Source organism: Cajanus cajan, chromosome 5 (genome assembly GCF_000230855.2).
Source record: "Cajanus cajan strain Asha chromosome 5, NIPB_CcT2T_4, whole genome shotgun sequence".
Lineage (NCBI taxonomy): Eukaryota > Viridiplantae > Streptophyta > Magnoliopsida > Fabales > Fabaceae > Cajanus > Cajanus cajan.
The window spans coordinates 60,895,672-60,912,672 of record NC_138521.1 but is presented as its reverse complement, the minus strand read 5'-3'; the positions used below and the strand labels follow the sequence as shown (position 1 = coordinate 60,912,672).

Genomic DNA, 17,001 nt, shown 5'->3' with positions numbered 1-17,001 from the left:
ATTGTGTGTGAAAATGACATTCAATATATTGTAATATAATTTTTCTAGTTTTTTTATACGTATTGAAAAAAATAAATGAAAAAATTTACATATTATAACATAAAAACATCTTCAAAATAATACATGAATATTAATTGTTAATCAAATAAAAAATAATAATATATGCATTAATTGGTTTGATTTGAATTTTAAATGTATAAGTTCAATACTCAAGCTAATTGTTGGGAAAGTAATTCAAATTTCAAATAAACTATTTCATTTAAGATCTTTGGATGTGTAAGTAATCTTATTGTGGGAGGGATTTTTCCCATCAGTGGTATCATAGTTATGACAAAAAAATATAAAAGTTTGAAATGTCATTATTTGATGGTAAGACAAATTTTATGATTTGACAGTGTACCATTCAAGATATTAGTACAATTGATCAAACTTTAGAAGATGACAAGCCAAATACTACCAATGAAAGAGAGTGGAGTCAGATCCAAAAGAAGGTCGTTAACACAATTTGATTAGTTCTTACTCTTAAGATCAAGTGCAACATGTTAAAGGAGATAACACCAAAACCTTGTGGGAGAAGCTTGAGAGCATTTCTGTGTTTAAATTGTTAACCAATCGCCTATGTTTGAAGATGGAGTTGTATCAACTCAAAATGGAGATGGGAGGAATCTTTACGACCATATTGCTCATTTCAACTAGCTAGTATGTCAATTGCTAAATGCAAATGAAAAAATTTCTAATGAAGAGCAAATAGTGTTGTTGACTTCACTACTAAAGTCTTATAAATTTTTAGTTCAAATGTTACTTATAAACAGTGTTGTAATCAATATATGTGCAAATAAATGAGAGATGACTTTCAAAAATTAATAATTATGAGGAGAGATGATGACAACTCTTGAACTAATGTAACCCAAAATATTCATGATGATAAAGATATTTATTTGATAACTATTGAGGATGTTGTTAAATCAAAATGGGTAATAGATTTTGCTGCTTCAAAATACATTTGTATAAACTAATCAATGTTTCACATTTTTAAAATTAATGGTGAGTTTGGTCTGTTAAAGTTAGGAACTAATGAAAACAATAAAGGTTAAAGGTATTTAGACTATGAGAATGAAGCTTCATAACAGTGTCATCCAAACTTTTGATAATGTGAGATATGTACTTTCTGTTGTGTCCAATGTAGTTGCAGCGGAGAGATGACATTATAAGGCTACCTATATGTTAGTTCAAAATGAGGATGAAAAACATACAAGGAAAGATGTTTGATATTGGGACAAAAAAATGAGAAAATTCTTTTACTATTTGGAGGAACAAGTTTTGAAAAGATAAATATTTTGATAAATTAATTATTTAAAAATTTTAATTAACAAAGGATTTATTAGAAAAGTAATTCAAATTTCAAATAAACTGGATTTTATTTAAGTTTTTTGAAGATATAAATAATCTTATTGTGTGAGAAAAAAATTTTCTCATCACCAATTAATATCAAATATAATTAGTTTGATTTGAATTCAATCCAAATATAAAAAAAAAGAGAGAATTAATTTGATTAAAATGATCAAATTCATCATAGAAATCTAATCCGATGAACAATGTTAAAAGTGGGTTCACATTGATAAGGTGAATTTGGATGACACCGGCTGATATGTGTGAGTCAAAAAATGGGGGACCCGTGACTTTGGCATATCCAGACCACAGTGCGGTTCCGTGATATTGTGAACAGTGAACACTTAATGTTTAAAGATGTAACACAAGTTACCGATTATGTTACGTTGCGCATAGTCCTTTTGTTCTTATGCACGTGAGTTAGGGTCAACTCACGTGGCCCCCATCCCCTTCTTCTGTAACCCCATTCACGAAACTGATGAAAGTGACCTCTCATCACGTTACATTCTTCAATCTTATATATATATATAGGAATGCGTTTTCTGTATTTACTTTTCTTATAACTCTTTTATAAAAGGTGAAATTTACATAACTCTCTTGTCAAAAATTTACTACACCAATTCTCTGCGAGTTGTGCACCGATTCAGCTAACCCATTTTTTTAATAAAGAAAATTGAAAGAAAAAAAAAAGAAGAAAAAAGCGCCTTAAAGTTCCATTATTTTGGACACTCTTTGTTTTCATTTCCACAAATAAAAACTAAAAGTCACATTGGAAATTTGGAATACTTTTGATTAGATATTAGAAAACATTTTCTTTAAAATATTTTCAAAAAATTAACCAAATATTAAAAGAAAGGAAAAACATTATTTTCTATGTTTTAAAAAATACCATGTTTAATAGCCATATTCTATTCTCGAAGTTTTTCTCAATTAAGACAATTAAATAAAATTAATTATCTGAACTAAATCAATTAATAAGTTGTTTTTTTTAAGTTGATCAAATATGATTTAAATCAAACAAATTTGACCTTAATTAATTTAGATTATAAATTTGTATTTTATAAATCTAATGACTTGAGAATCAGACTAATTAAAATTATTATTATTTTATTATTATAATTATTATATTTATATTATTTTATAATATTATGATTTTATTAATAACACATGAATATGACACTATTATATTACAATAACACTCTAATAATACTAGAGTTATAATAGTTCTTTTGTGATATTATTATTTTATAATATTAATATATTTTATAATATTATTTTATTAGTTACTTTACACTTACTTACCTGTTACCATACAATTCACACATAAACACACATCAAACGTCCTTTGTCCATTCAACTTTACTTTTTAGCCAATTTCATAGTTATTATTCACTTTGTTTTAATGTAGAAATTAGACTAAATACTACATAATTTCTAGCATTTATTTTTACTTAATAAATTATTTGTAAGTTGACATTTAAGTTGAGAAAAAATATATAAAGATCACTTGGATAATTATTGTAACTTAGACAATTTAGATATGTTTGAGGAATTACCTTAATTTTACATATATGTTAAATATTTTAATTTTAAATGTTAGAATATGTTAGAGTATGTCTAATTACTTTAGTCTTATATTTCTTATATTACTTTTTTTTATGCTTGAATGTTATTAACACTTCTTTAATAATAGATTTTGTTTAAATTTTGTGATAAAATAATTTATTTTTATGTGTTTTGGATGAAGGTGCAATTAATAAGGTCAAATCATACTAAATGAAAGAGTCTATAGATCAGTGTAACTTAACATTTCATTAATATAATTAGTGTTTTGAAGGTGGACCTTAGACCAACCAATTTAACCAAGAATCAAGAATCTAGTCGATTTGAGTATTTTAATGTATAGAATACGAACATTGAAGGGTTAAAAAAAGTTATTAATGTGACCTAATATCTATTTGTGTTGTATGGTATCGATGTGAGTCGTCATTTTTTCTACATGAATCTTTATTACCACCTAACCAACTTCTCTTCCTCTCCCCCTCTCTCTATATATATATATAATATTTAAATAATTTTTATTGTACAATTATAATTCAAACTTATATATTTAATTATGTATCAATTTAAACACTTTAATCAGTAACTCATTAATTTAGTATTTTAATCAAGTCGATCATTGATTCAAATTTTATGAAACACTATATACAATATATTTTCTTTATCATTAAAAACCTCAAAATATTCTTTAATCCTTTGTGGAAAATTACACAAATAAGAAAGCATGTCCGCAATTAGAAAATAAAAACTTTAAGTTAAAATAAGCATATTTTCTATAATAAAAATAATTTTAGAATATAAAAACAAATAAATAAAATTTGAAAATTAAATATAAATTTATATTCTTAACCTATATAGCTAGATTTATTTAAATATTTCCTAATTAAACCCCCAACGTCTATCCCAAATCAACAAGGCTAACAAGTAGATAAGTTGTAACAATATTTTATATTATTATAAAAATAAAACAAATTTATTGGCCTTACTCATTGCAAGTCAATCAAATTTTAAGACAGTCAAATTAAGTTAAAAAATTATTTTTTAATTTTTTAAACCTAATTAATCATCTAATTAATTTTTTAAAACCTGGTTAAACAATAAACTTTTAAACTCGGCCCGTTTTTATTAATTCTAATTAAGTAGTGTACCAATTTTAATATATATTTTTTAACTAAACAAACTTTGGATTTTGATTTTAACAGAGTGGAACAAGACAAATATTAAAGTGGAGCAAAATCACATGCCATGGAACACCATTACTAAGCTTATATTATATTTGAGATTGGGAAATTTTTTTTATTGAGAGTCGAAAAATAAATGACCCAAAATTTTGTCAACAATGCAAAATAAAATTTCAGGTACATAAATATCAAAACGGGTTTTATTATACACGTACATATAAGATATAACAACCCTAATATATATATACATATATTATACCTGTAATATTTTAAATGACTTCTTAATTATTTAGCAAATCTTTTACAAAAACATTTAAAAGAATTAAAGTTTAATATATATATTGTGAAGTTTGAACGAGAAATTGTCATATCATTCAAGATGAATTAAACGTGGAACATCTCTTGATATAAGCTCAAAATATGAATCTATTGAATTAAATACATCTCTTGAACGAGAAGTTGTCATCTAAAGATGTGTGTCTCTCTGTGTGCCACGCCAACAAAGATTGATATGTTTACTGACATTTTCATCTGTTTATCATTTAGATCTGCCCCAAAGTATTAGTTTCGTATTTATTTATTTTTAATGGTGTGGTATATCACAAACTGTTTACCATGTAAGTTTTATAATTTGGTAATAACTATATTTTACTATTGCATGCTCACTAACTATAACTTGTTTGCAAACTGCGGTATATATGCAATTTAAGAACTAGGAAATGAAGTGCTCTTAATAAATATCATCACGGATATTAGGAATCAAATTTTGAGGTGTTTATGAGATCACTTGGAGTTGTTTAAATTTGACGGCATAGAAAGTATGCCATGTGTCCGAATTTGGGGTGTCTGTACTTTGTAGGAATTGATTAATTAGTGTACTCGGAACCAAAGATAAGTTGTGTGTATATATATCCGAAAAGAGAAAGAAGAAAAGATAAAGATGTATGGATATTGTAACTCCAAGCTGTCCCATTGTATCTTTGCATCACAGTGTAAATGCTCGCCATGATTGTCGGAAGGCTAAAGAATCCTTTCATTAATAAAAGTGATATAAATAATTATAAATTAAACACGATGATGAAGGAAACAAAACAAAACAAAGAAGGTAGGGGGAAGCTGCATCCCGCGGAAAGAGAAAGGCCAAGACACAGCTTCAAGACTCACATGCCTCTACTTAATCACCTTCGTAACGTGACAAATTTCTAAATTTTCTGTTAATTAATTGCTGCTTATATATATAATAAACAGTTGTTTCTTTCAATTATATGTATGGGATATTAATTTAATTAATTATAAAATGTAGGAATCAACATAAAGGTCTTGATAGTCAGATGCTAAAGTAGTTATTACTATCATTTGCAATCAAATAATGCTTTTTTAATTATTTCATTTCTTAATATGTGCCAGTAAAAATTTATCCTAAAGTAGGTTTTTGTTTTTTCAATAAAACTTTGATATACCAAAAAATGTAAGTAGTGCATGGGTTTTTATTGAGTGGGTATATATATAAAAAGAGGAATTGGTGGGAGTACATATATAATGTATTGTTGATATATGTGTGGGGGGGTATGAGAGAGAGAATCTTGAGAGCATGCACATGGAGGCATATATGATCGATAAAGAGTAAAGAGTAAAGAGTAAAGAGCAAAGAGCAAAGAGAGGTAGATTTAAGAACTAAAACAAAAAATAAAAAGAATCCCGCGGAGGTGGTGCAGCACGTGACATTTCCTCCCTTACCAGTTACCACTTACCACCAACATATTCTCTCTCTTCATTCTAAGGATAAAAACCAAACAAGGCAAATGTAAATCTTTTTTCAATTAAACAAAACCTAGAGTTTAATTAGTAATTTACGCACATAATATTGCTAGGGATCTGTGCGCTAATCATCACCCCTCTATTTATCCCTTTCTTAATTTCATTTAATACGTCAACTGCCTTCTGTTCCCATGTCAACGCTCCCTCTCACTCTCACTCTCACGTTACCTTTTTTTCAACCAAATTGCGTCATTTTTAGTTTCCACGTGTAGACAAAACTCAAAACATTTCTCATTTTCCTATTTTTATCACCATTCATATTTATTTATTTTTACACCAAAGTAGAAAAATATAAGTAACTAATAAAATTTACTATATAACTTACATATTTAATATTTATTTATAATTATAAATATGATAAATAAATAAAATTGCCTTAGCTGCATTCCTGTTTTAGATTATTTTTCTTTTCCTCGGCAACTGTTTTGTTTTCGCCCATAGAATTATCCAGCTAGCTAAAGTGACGTTTCACTTTGCAGTTTGCATTGCATTCTGGACGAGTGTTTGAATAGTTAAGTATAATGAGGGTCGGACACAGAGCATATACATGTATTTAATTAATAATTATAACTCAAGTTATGTACAGTAAAATTTAAAATTTGTTTGTACTGTATCCGTATCCGTATGAATGTTGCTGGCTTAAGAATTCCGGAACGCAATTAATTGTTTTTAGTGACAAGACACAAATAATTAGTGGCAAGTTAGGAGGGTACTGTATTATATTTATGGGTTGTGTAAAGAAAATAGTGTAGTAGTACATGTACATCTAAAAAGAATTATGAGTCTCCCGGGGCAAACGGCGCCGTGTCGCACAGAATAAACCGTTTGTTAGGGGTTTAACGTCGTTACCCCGCCGCAACGACGTTTATAAACGGAGTTCGTGACTTGACGGAGAAAAAGGAGATGGAAATGGATGGCGAAAACACATAAGGCAAGAAACTATATAAAAACATCTTTCAAGTTTCATCTCAATTATCAATTCTGAACTCAAGGCACGGCATAGAAAGAGACCCCAAACCCTATCTTTCGCCGTAGTGCTCGTTTTCAGAGCTACAAAGGAATCCAGAGAAAGTGGTTAAAAAAAGGAGAGAAGAGCAAAGGAAACAAAGAGAGATATCTTTGCTGTCAAACGCTCCCTCATTCTTCTGCACTTCCATTTTGCTCTCTACGCTATATACTACTCACCTTCCGCTCCACACTACCACTACGGTACTTATTCTAGATTCTAATTAAATCTCACTTGATGGAAATTCCCACGCACTTTTATCTTATTTACCTTTGGATCTCTACCTTTTCTTTCTTTACGTTGCTCAATTCTCCAACTCGAATTTCGCTTCTGCCACTTTTGATTTGTTTTCTTTAGTCATTAGAATAGAAACCGCTTTAGATTTCGGAAGTTTAATTATGGTTCTGTGAATTATGTGATTTCAGATTCTGCCAACTGCCAAATATCTCTGACTCCACGCTCTGTATTCTTTTGTCCAATGACTTCCGTGGAGATCAATCGCGCAAGTTTCCGTTGATATATACACGACAAAATTGGGTGCTAAAATTTGATCCAGTTGCTTTGGTGAATAGTTATTCGTTGGCGAAATTGAACGAATGCGTCTCCGATCTTCTGCCGGCCGGGGACGTAATCTGAGAAGATCTGAGAAATTTTCATCTGCGAGATACTAATCGAAGCTGTAAATTCTCAATACCTACGTTCGCTTCCGGATTCAAAGGGAATTCAGTGTTGCAACGCGGTAACGGATTTGAATTCTATGAGATTTTATCTTCGGAAAGACCGGAAATCAAAATTGCGTTGAATTACCGGTAAGGGAAAGGAAAACAGAGACGGAAAAGCGTCATAATATTCAGGTTTTGATGGAGCTTCCTCAAGCGCGTCCGCTTGGAACCGAAGGTAGTTCCTGATAGTAACTGATCCTATTTCGTTAGAAATTTAAATAATTAATTTGTTGGTATGAGATTTTCTGATTTAATTTTCCGGCAACACGAGCAGGGAGGAAACCAACGCACGACTTTCTGTCACTCTACAGTAATTCAACTGCCCAACAAGATCCAAGGCCATCTTCTCAAGGTATCCCGCTTTTTAATTTTTGATGATTATGCAAATCAATTCACTGTTTTTTTTTTTTTTTTTACTTCTCTCTGCTTTGGCCATTTTTTCTGTGACGTGGGATCGTGGTGTAAATATCGTATAAATTCCACATCACGGTCAATTTCTTTAAATAATTCAATTAGTTATACATCATGGTTGTTGGTGCACGTGACCGCCATTTAATCAAAGGATCTGGGCCATGAATCTCATGGTGTGCGTATTTATCATTTAACAAAATTTGTGTGGTGTTTTTATTCACATATATCTGTCCTCTGATGGCTTTCCCATCGAACGGAGAAGTGTCAATAATCCCAACGTATTTAACACCGTCTGATAAAAGGGTGGGTGGGACATGGGATGGTTGGGGCCCAATTTGGAATTGGAGTTGCAGATGATTTGACGTTTCGCATCAGGTCTTGTTGAGGAGGGAATGGCGTCCTCGTGTAGGTGTAGTTTTCCTTTTTCTTCGTTTGTGAAAGAAATTACTCTCTCTCTCTCTCCCACCTCACAAGTCACAAATGCCCTGAGGGAATGAAAACGAAAATGAAAGACTTGGAAGCATTTATGCTCTTTCTTTGGGCGCTACATATTTATTTCGCTCTTTTTTCTCAAAGCGAAAGGTTTGTCCCTTCGGCTCAGGTTTTGGTTTTGGAATATCCTGGCCTGCTGGCTTGCTATGTATATCAGCCTATGGAACTTCAGACTCTGCTTTTTTTTTCTCATTCCTATATATCTCCATGTGCTTTTCTCTCTCCCTCTCTTAAAATCAACGCACATGAACTATTAATTGACTTTTCTTTTTTACAATATTCATAAAGAAATTAGAGTTTATAACCTCATATATACTACTCTAATTTTAAAGAATAGACCGATATTAGTGTTTCAAATTATTAATGGATTAAGTATATTTTTATTTAACAGGTAAAATCTTCGTTACGAGTTACGACACAGCTAAGTAGTAACATTTCAAAACGTTAAAACCATAAAATCGTCCTCTTCGGTGTAAGGGTACGACTGAGATTTGGAGGCGAAAAACACGAGGGAATGAAAAGTTTATAGATATATTTCTTATTTTATATTCTTTTCCATCTCATTTTTTTAAACTTTATTTCAAGTAATGATAATTGGATTTTAGCAAAAAAGTAATAATAATTGGACGTCCCTTCGTTATAATTGTCATTTTTTTCCTCTTCTTATCATCAATTATAGTTTTTTTTTTCTTTTCTTCTTTTTTATAAATGAAAAATAGGTTATTTGATTGTTCAAGAATATTTTTGCCTTATTTTTTTATAACAATTTATTATATTGTTCTCTTTCTAATTTTTTTAATATATTTCTCTTCTTTCATCTCTATCTCATTTTAATGAGGACGTTTATATTTTTCCTAACCATATTATTTGTGGGCTTTTTAAAAAAGGAAAAGGATTTTTTTTTTAATTTTCTATTCATCCTTTGAGTACCTTTGAATTTCTGAGAGGTCTTACTATTGAAAAACCATATTAAGTTAATTTTTAATTTTAAAATAATAAAAATTATAAATTCATAATATTATTTATTATTTTAATTTAACTAATATTTATAATTTTTTTAATTGATAACATCCAAACAAAGGTAAGAACTTATTCTTTGATCTCCTTCATTTCTTTAACTTCCTCCCTGGTATGATTCCTTTACTTTATTTCCTCTCTTAACTCCCAAGCAAAAACGGTGAAGCTTTTAATGTTTTTTTTGGCTCTACTTTGATTTAATGGTGTTTCTATACTTTATCATATTTTTTATATAAATAAAATTAGGTTTATTTTCACAGAAATTTATTATTGTGTTGATAAGCTTTTATCGCTAAGTATAACTTAAACTTTTAGCGTATTTAAAGAGTATCAATACGTTGTTTTGCATGGAACTAAAAGTAGTGAAATAAAAAGCGATGCAATAATATCATTTCATGTTAGGAATACATCGATCTAGTAGTTTTATGATTAATTTTTTATATAAATAATGTTTGATTAATGAAAATTACGAATGTGATTAATCTTTATTCTTTTATTTGGGATTCAGATACACTATCTCCATGGAAGAAAAAAAATACACTTGAATATTTATGATTAAGTGAACGACAATACCTTAATTACTGTCTTATTGTGTTCACTTGGTAGCCACTTGTTGCGCGTCCTGTGTTTCATGCACTAGGCTTTAGGCGAAAATGAAAACGATGCATCAGCTTTTCTCAACGTCTATCTCCAAGCTACGAAGCTTTAGGCTCTAGCATTCACTTTTAATTAGTGTTTGTATATGTTGTAATTTTTATTTGGCATGAATGAAAATGAGTTGGCGTTCTCTTCCCTTGACAACCTATTGCTTTTTTCACGTGTGAACAGGAAGTTACCTCAAGACCCATGATTTCTTGCAGCCACTAGAACGGCTAGAAACAAAAACCAGTGCCAAGGAAGAAGCCACAGATGAAATATCATCGGCGGTTCAAAAGCCACCAACTTCAGTTGAACACCTCTTACCTGGAGGAATTGGGACTTACAGTATTAGCCACATTTCATATGTCAATAATAATCAAAGGGTTCCGAAACCAGAGTCTTCCCTTTTCGTGCGTCAAGCAACTAGTACGGATAGGAATGATGACAACTCCAACTGCAGTTCATATACTTCAAGTGGTTTCACTTTGTGGGAAGAGTCATCGGGGAAAAGGGGAAAGACAGGAAAGGAGAATAATGCGGGCGAGAAACCCACTCTAGGAGGTAAACCATAAAATTTCTCTCTCTATATATATATATATATAATGTCCATCTTGCATTAGAAAGTATTTTGGAAAAACTTGGTCAAATTTATTTAAATATATAAATATAATAAATGACATTTATAAATTTTTCTAATTTATTATTAATAAGTTTTTGGCTTTATTAAAATAAATACTTTTCATCTTAATTCAACAAATTCCATAGATAAATATTTATAACATAAGTTTTTGTATGAAAACAATTTATTGAATAAATACTTAATTAAATATGCCTTAAATATTTTGTGCCACCATGTCCTAAAATTTTATGGAGTTTTCTACAACATTTGTTTACACTAGCATGAGTCTAAACCTAAATCCAAACAAGGATCAAGCAACAACTTTTCTATCCTCGTTTCACAACATTGAATCGAATTTATATTATTTTATTGTTATATTGTTATATTTTGATCCAAAATCACACGCTTGTTCTGTTTTATTTTTTATAAATAATATAATAATTTTGAAATATGTTTAAAAAGCAATTCTATCTACATGCTTTCCAATGTTAAAAAGATTTTACTTTTTGAAATTTATCCTTCTATTGTAAATCTGAAGTCTGAACCCTGATTCTTAAATGAATGTATTTTATAAAGTTCTTTTCATTTTTGCTGTCAAGTCACGTGACTTTTGCATTGAATATTTAATTCTAATTTTTTGTTAACTTTGTTCATTTTAAATATTATTTCTTAATTTTAGCTTGTCTTTAATTTTAAATGTTGATATATTGTATCAAATTGAAGATGTTTTACCTTTTAAGATAAGCTGATTTTAGCATTGTGATAATCTTAATTTTAATTCAATTTGTAAATTGTAAATCTTTATATTTTATATAAATAAATATGTCGTGGGTTGATTTTAATAATTTATTTTCATGATTTCCTATTTAATATTAAACATGTTATACCTCTAATTTAATTGTATTTAATATAAGGGGATTTTCATTATTAATAATAAAAATATAAAGGATGGTGCAACGGATTTGCATTTAGAAATAATATTCAACGGAAACGGATTTCCAAAAAAATTATTCCCACGTTCAATTATTAATGTGTCTAACTAACAAATATGGTATATAAGATTATTAATGTGATAAAAAAAAACAAAAAAATATTATGAAAACTTATAAAAGTATTACATATATGTATGGTTCCAGTGTATCCGTTGATTCCTTTAAGATCTTCATGTAATAGAAATAGATAGATGGTAGCACTGTGGCAGTGCGCTGGACTAGTTAACCAAATTCATTTAGTGTCAGTATAAGCAATAAAAAAAACAGTAGAAGTAATATATAATAATAATAATAATAATAAGATTGTTGTCAAATATCAATATTTAATTATATAGTATGACAAACGGTAATAGCGTTTTGGCCGCGCTTTATTTTGTGACAGAGTCTGCGGCAAAACTAGGGCAGTGGACATCAACGGAGCGGACTTCACAGTCGTTTTCTAACAACCGTCACAGCAGCTTCAGCTCTCGCTCTTCATCTCAGTTAGTCTCTCTGCCTCTAGTTCGATGTTTATACGCCTTTTTTTTAATATTAATTTTATTCATCGGAATGAGTTGCTTGCTAAGGCGGGGTTATTTACATGTTTGTACTGGATTTCTGGAATTGATTCCGCAGGACAACTGGACAGAAAAACCAGAGTTTTATTGAAATGATGAAGTCTGCAAGGGATAGTGCCCCGGATGAAGTGCTAGAAAACGAAGAAACATTTTTTCTTAAGAAAGAACCCTCCAATACCCAAAGAGGTAAGTTATAATATTCCCTTCTTCAGAAAGGCTGCAACATGCCCATGTCTCTTTTATGCAAATTTTAGAATATTTTTGAGCTAGCTCAATTAATGTTCGTGTTAAATTTCTCCTTTTAGCTGGCATCATCGTGGATATTTTAACTAGATACACTTTTTAATATACTTTGTCAAACAATTTTTTTTTATTCTCTAATTTTAAAAAGTCAATAGTTTCTTTTAAAGATGATCTATTTAAAGATAAATAATCACAAGATTAACGTTTAAAAAACAAATTACTAAGTGTTTTTTTTTTTTTAAATATCCTTAGTATTTTTGGTCGTTTTTCTATGTGTCTTACTTTAAGAGTTATATCATTTATTCAACATATTCTTAAAATATTTTTTATGATTTTATCTCTTTATTTTTCCCATGATATATTTTTTTTTATCATTGATTAGAATTTATTAAAATATTAATTTATAGGAGTCTCGTTCTTTATTTAATAAATTTTTTATTCATAATTTTATAATTTTTAATAAATTATAACTAATAAAATTGTGATAGAAATTTGTCATTACCAATCATATTATATAGAAATAATGTACAAGTAAACTTCTCTTCAAGTTCGTAACTTTTTTGTTACTCTGGTACACTTGATCTGTAAGTCAACAAAACTTTTTTTTTCTTCATCTTTGGACTACAAAATACCTCACGGCTAAATTTTCGCAAGAACACGTATGGCTAATTTGACTCTCAAACCAAAACAAGTCGAATTTTGTGATGCACTCGGGTGATACTTTATTTTTCTCGTCTCATAATATTTTTTGTTCTTTAACAATTATTCTTCCTGTCTGTTTTTCATTATTCTTTTGTTCTAACTTTGATTTAAAGAGGGAGTAAGGAGAAAATTTTGAGTGCGATAATCACTTTTGTAATTGTTATGTATTTACCAACATTGTGTCGGGCCGAGCTAAGAAGGGGATGATTATTTGCCCCCTAGGTCATTTGTTTGAAATTTTCTCACGAGGTTAGCTTATGTGAATATTTACAACAGAATTGAGGGTGAAAGTGGATGGGAAGAGTACTGATCAAAAGCCAAACACACCGAGATCAAAACACTCCGCGACAGAGCAGCGGAGAAGGAGCAAAATTAATGACAGGCAAGCATTACCTACCAACCTGATAGAAGTTTTTCTGGATGCTAGAAGAGGCACTCGCTAGTTGCAATTAAGGCGCAAACGGAACTTTCCTTCTCTAGAGTTTATTTGTATACAAACTTAAAAGTATTTTTGAGAACTTTTCTACTGGAAAATACTATTTGTCCTTGTTTGATTGAGATGAAATAAGTGAGAAATAGAAAGGAGGGAGTGAAAATAGGGTAGTGGAAATAAAAACTTATGAACTGAATATAAACTGACATAATTTAAAAGAAAAATGCCTTATAATAATTAGGAGTAACTTATGGGTCCTAACGGTCAACTTGTAATGAGTTAGTGACAGTTCTATTAGATTTATAGTTTTATCAGTTAGTTCTCAACAGTCACCCTAATACCGATCAACAAATAGATCATTTTGTCCGCTTGAAAGTTACATGTCTACCACAGTAGTATTTTCATATTTTGATACATAGTATAAGCAAGTTACAGGGCATTTTATGCTTCCATTGCTGTCTCATTTTTGTTAGGGTGGACCAAATTAAAAGATCATGAATCAGGGTTGATAGTGTTTATAGTCCTCTGACAGAACACTTTAATTAATCATGCAGATTTCAAATGCTACGAGAGCTTATTCCGCACAGTGACCAAAAGAGGGACAAAGCATCATTTTTATTAGAGGTATGTTCATTTGAGATGACATAGTTTTTATCTTATTTGTTATATTGCTCATTAATGCTCAATCTGAACAATTTGTAGGTCATTGAGTATATTCATTTTTTACAAGAAAAGGTGCATAAGTATGAAGGTTCATTTCAAGGGTGGAGTAACGAGCCAGAAAAATTAATGCCTTGGGTAAATACCATACAAGCCTATCTATCATAAGCTGCGTAGGATTTAAAGGAAGAAAATAATATCTTCCTTGGGAGATTTACTATTTTTTATCATTTAAATCACATTTCTTTGTTGGAATAGACCCAGCAAGGTAGATGTGTGTTATTCAAATGGATTCATTCATTAGTATCATATAGGATGGTGCAATGGATTTGCATTTAGAAATATTCATAATGATTGCCAAGGTGCGACCTGTCCAATTTCTTATTTTGCATTTTTATTCATTTATTTGTAGCAGAGAAATAATGACAAGCCAGCAGAAAATTTTCAACCTCGTGCAACCGACAATGGGTCAAGTCCATCTCCAACACTGTTGTTTGCTTCAAAAGTTGACGAGAAAAATATCACCATCTCCCCAACAATTCCTGGGAGTACCCAGAACCTAGAATCTGGCTTGAGCACAGCAACTACATCCAAAACAATGGATCATCAGGCTGGAATCATGAACAACAAGGCTTTTCCAATTCCTATTCCTTCACAGCTAAATTTTTTCACTCCAACCCAAATTGGTGGTCCAGGTGGAGCTGTGCCTCAGCTCACACATAGATCGGCATCTGATGCTGTGAACACCAAATATCAACCTTCAGTGGAATGTCAGACTATGGCTGCTACCAATGAAAAGCTGAAAGAGAAAGAGCTTACTATTGAAGGTGGTGCCATTAGCATATCAAGTGTGTACTCAAAAGGGTGAGGATTTATAATATATTTATTAGCGGAATGAAAACACTTCGGGATTCTATGTATTTTGTTTAAAAATAAAAAATAAAATAAAATAATAGAGCTTACATAATATAAATCATGTGACATAATATAATTAAAAAATAATAATTTTAAGCAAAATTAGAGACTAAAAGTTGTTACAAAATAAAAGGATAGTTTTTACTGATAGAGTGAATAATTAATTTTTTTATACATTTTTTTTTCTATTTTTCTCTTAAGAGATATGATGGTAATATATATATATATATATATATATATATATATAATAAAGGAGTATAAATGTCTAGCAAATGTGCAAAACCAAAGGGAGGAATCCCCATTATATATAGTATAGATTTGTTTGTTAACACGCATGTCTATATATTAGTAAAATATTGTTTTATACCTAAGTTCTCATGATTTTGTTTTAAGATATCATTCAAAAAATCTCTAAACAATGGAGACCTGTGTGTATATAAATTTATGTCTATCCTTTAGTTGGAACGATGTATGACTTTACTTGCATTCCAATAATAATAAAATAGATTCATCCCCTGGTGAGCATTTATAGAAAGAAAATAGAGATGTGGCATGATGCTGCAGAGCGGGGAAGAAGTTCATAATTTCAGTTCGTTCCTTAAAAGCTATCCTTGTTATCTCTTTATAGTAGATCACTTGTCTTATGTTAGATGGTTTGTGGTGCTGCTCTGTTCCATTCAAACAATATTAGAAATAAGTCCAAATAATTGTACATTTGCATGGACCAAGTAAATCTTTGCATAACTATTGGATTATGTAAAATTTTACATTTCTGATCTTTAGTATCTTTTCTCTTTTTGTGATCTTAGAGAACTAGCTAACAGTCTTCTCTCTGTATGCTTGCAAAGTGATTAATGTTGTAATTAGGATAGCAACATTGATTTCAGTAGCATTTCGGTTATTTTATATATTAAAATAAATCTGTTATACTTGGACAGGTTGTTGCATACGCTTACTCATGCATTGCAAAGTTCAGGGGTGGATTTGTCACAGGCTAGCATCTCAGTGCAAATTGAACTTGGTAAACAAGCTAACATCAGACCAACTGTACCAGTGTCAATGTGTGGTGCTAAGGTATATTGACACTCTAAATACCCATTTGCTAGGTCTTTCTTAAACATAAGCTAGATTCTAGCATTAAATTAAAATTCCACATTGTAGAACTCTGTACCATTATCTAATTTGTCGATCATGTTCCCCTAGGATGGTGAAGTACATTCTAACAATCAAAAGATGATGCGCTCTAGAGTTGCCAGCTCTGGGAAGTCTGACCAAGCAGTTAAGAAGCTAAAGACATGCAGAAGTTAATTCGACCTTTATATTCATTCTTTCCTTATTATAATTTTTATTTTAATTAATTATTTGGGGTAACTTCTTAAAATTAATTTTTGGAATTCTGCTGGCTTATTACCCAGCGAAGGCGAGATCGACTGTACATTCAGTGTCTTTTTAGTTTGTTGGGAATCGTTAGGCTCACCCCAACAAAATAATATGAATTATTTTAGTTTCTAAATCATATAAATATAAAGGCTTCCATACTAATTGAGAAGCTATTTTTTAACCAAAGGCTTCTATTCATGTAAAGTTTGTAAACTCTCGCTCCTTTATTGCTGCATATTGTTTAACATTTGGTTTTGGTGGTCCA

The 17,001-nt window shown here is 30.2% G+C and overlaps 1 protein-coding gene across 2 annotated transcripts; it reads left to right on the top strand.

The window, feature by feature from the left end:
- Nucleotides 1–6,851: 6,851 nt before the first annotated feature.
- Nucleotides 6,852–17,001, top strand: BIM1 (basic helix-loop-helix (bHLH) DNA-binding superfamily protein). Of its 2 annotated transcripts, none has more exons than XM_020372029.3 (12): nt 6,852–7,157; nt 7,380–7,851; nt 7,951–8,028; nt 10,425–10,796; nt 12,229–12,328; nt 12,462–12,589; nt 13,625–13,730; nt 14,336–14,405; nt 14,484–14,579; nt 14,854–15,305; nt 16,295–16,430; nt 16,560–17,001. In XM_020372029.3, exons 2-12 carry the CDS (start codon nt 7,815–7,817, stop codon nt 16,662–16,664), a joined length of 1,680 nt encoding a protein of 559 aa, XP_020227618.1. In that variant the 5' UTR covers nt 6,852–7,157; nt 7,380–7,814; the 3' UTR covers nt 16,665–17,001. The 2 variants fall into 2 exon arrangements, with proteins under 2 accessions (XP_020227618.1, XP_020227619.1); XM_020372030.3 differs by having other exon boundaries at nt 6,854–7,157; nt 14,857–15,305.

Bases quoted from the DNA above. Each gene is read 5' to 3' on its own strand.
- BIM1 (XM_020372029.3), top strand. From the start codon at position 7,815: ATGGAGCTTCCTCAAGCGCGTCCGCTTGGAACCGAAG. The intron at 10,797-12,228 runs GTAAACCATAAA...ATTTTGTGACAG, and splicing joins CGAGAAACCCACTCTAGGAG to AGTCTGCGGCAAAACTAGGG. The intron at 13,731-14,335 runs GCAAGCATTACC...TTAATCATGCAG, and splicing joins AGGAGCAAAATTAATGACAG to ATTTCAAATGCTACGAGAGC.